Source organism: Ananas comosus, linkage group 5 (genome assembly GCF_001540865.1).
Source record: "Ananas comosus cultivar F153 linkage group 5, ASM154086v1, whole genome shotgun sequence".
NCBI classification, from domain to species: Eukaryota; Viridiplantae; Streptophyta; class Magnoliopsida; order Poales; family Bromeliaceae; genus Ananas; species Ananas comosus.
In genome coordinates, this window is record NC_033625.1 from 12,566,585 (window position 1) to 12,567,987 (window position 1,403).

Sequence of the window (1,403 nt, forward strand, 5' to 3'; positions counted from 1 at the left end):
TTACGATAATTATCATAAGGTCAGGTTGAGATATATATATCTATATACGATAGCTAAAAAGCTAGCAACTACTTTCCTACACACCCGATCCTACTATCACTAAGACTCACCAACCAACCAACTTATCATATTAGATTGCCCACCTTTACTAGTTTCCTATCTAGATTGTCATTTTTTGAGCTATCATGGTTCTCGAATTATTATAACTATTATATCATCGGCTTAAGAGAGCGAGAGAGAGGGATATATATATATATATATATATACAAGAACTTGTCGACTGCAGTACTATCGTCAACTACGGATGCAACGGCGGTTTCGTCGACAGAGCCTACGACTTCGTCATACAGAACGGAGGTCTCAACACGGAGAATGGATATCCCTACAAAGCAGTGCAGGGCTTCTGCGACTACGGAAACCTGCTTTTTCGCGCGGCGTCGATTTCTAACTTCCACTACGTTTCCCCCAACAGCGAAAGAGAGCTCAAGAAAGCGGTGGCGCGCCAGCCAGTATCAATTTATGTTGAAGCTGGACCCTACTGGCAATTCTATTCTAAAGGCGTGTTCAAGGGACCCTGCGGTACCGCGCTGAATCACGCGATAGCGATCGTCGGGTACGGGGAGGACGATACTGGAACAAAGTATTGGATTGGTAAAAATTCTTGGAGTTCTTGGTGGGGCGACGACGGATACATCTTTTTGGAAAGAAACATCGAAGCCAAAGAAGGACGGTGCGGCCTCGCCATGGAGCCAATGTATCCAGTAGTATAAGAAATGCCATGCACCAATATTAATCCTACCTATCAACTTTGTGCTTTGGGGGCTATTATGATTGTTTTATGAATAAATTGATGCGAGGCGTGTGTATTCATCTTTCATGTTGACAATATATATAGTAGTTCAAGTTTGTTATTATAAGCATGTAAGGTTTGCTGAAACTGTAATAAAGAGCTATGAATCATGTAACATATGGTACAGTGTTGCCTATATTAAGATGAAAGTAAGTGTTTTTGTAAGGATTGAGATTTTTTTTATAGTACAAGTAAACTCTCTGTTGATGATGTTTATGTGTGTAATTTAATTACATAAGCACTCGTCAAGTTTCAGGAGAAAATGAGCAGACCCAACTGGGCTCAACCGGCACCGAACGAGCCTGCCGAGGCCACCGCACGCGTCCGCCGCCCCTGCCGGCCACTGCCGTGGCCTCCCCTTCGGAGCCGGTTATTATATCCGAGTTAGGTCCCCACCGAAGGGCTTCAGTTCTCCGGCGCCTCCCACCTCTTCCACCACTACCTCTACTACCTCCTTTCCCTCCACCTCGAAAAGGCCACCGGCCCCAACGAGCGGCCGCCGTCCCCACGCGCGTACCGTTCCCGTATCTCCACGACTACTGCCAATCCCAAT

At 45.6% G+C, this 1,403-nt stretch overlaps 1 protein-coding gene across 1 annotated transcript; it reads left to right on the top strand.

Moving 5' to 3' along the window:
* LOC109710710 (fruit bromelain-like) lies at positions 264-1,015 on the top strand (the record flags this gene model as incomplete). The annotated part of the gene is made up of 1 exon (XM_020233448.1): positions 264-1,015. A coding segment is annotated over one exon (507 nt), but the record flags the coding sequence as incomplete, so codon positions are not given.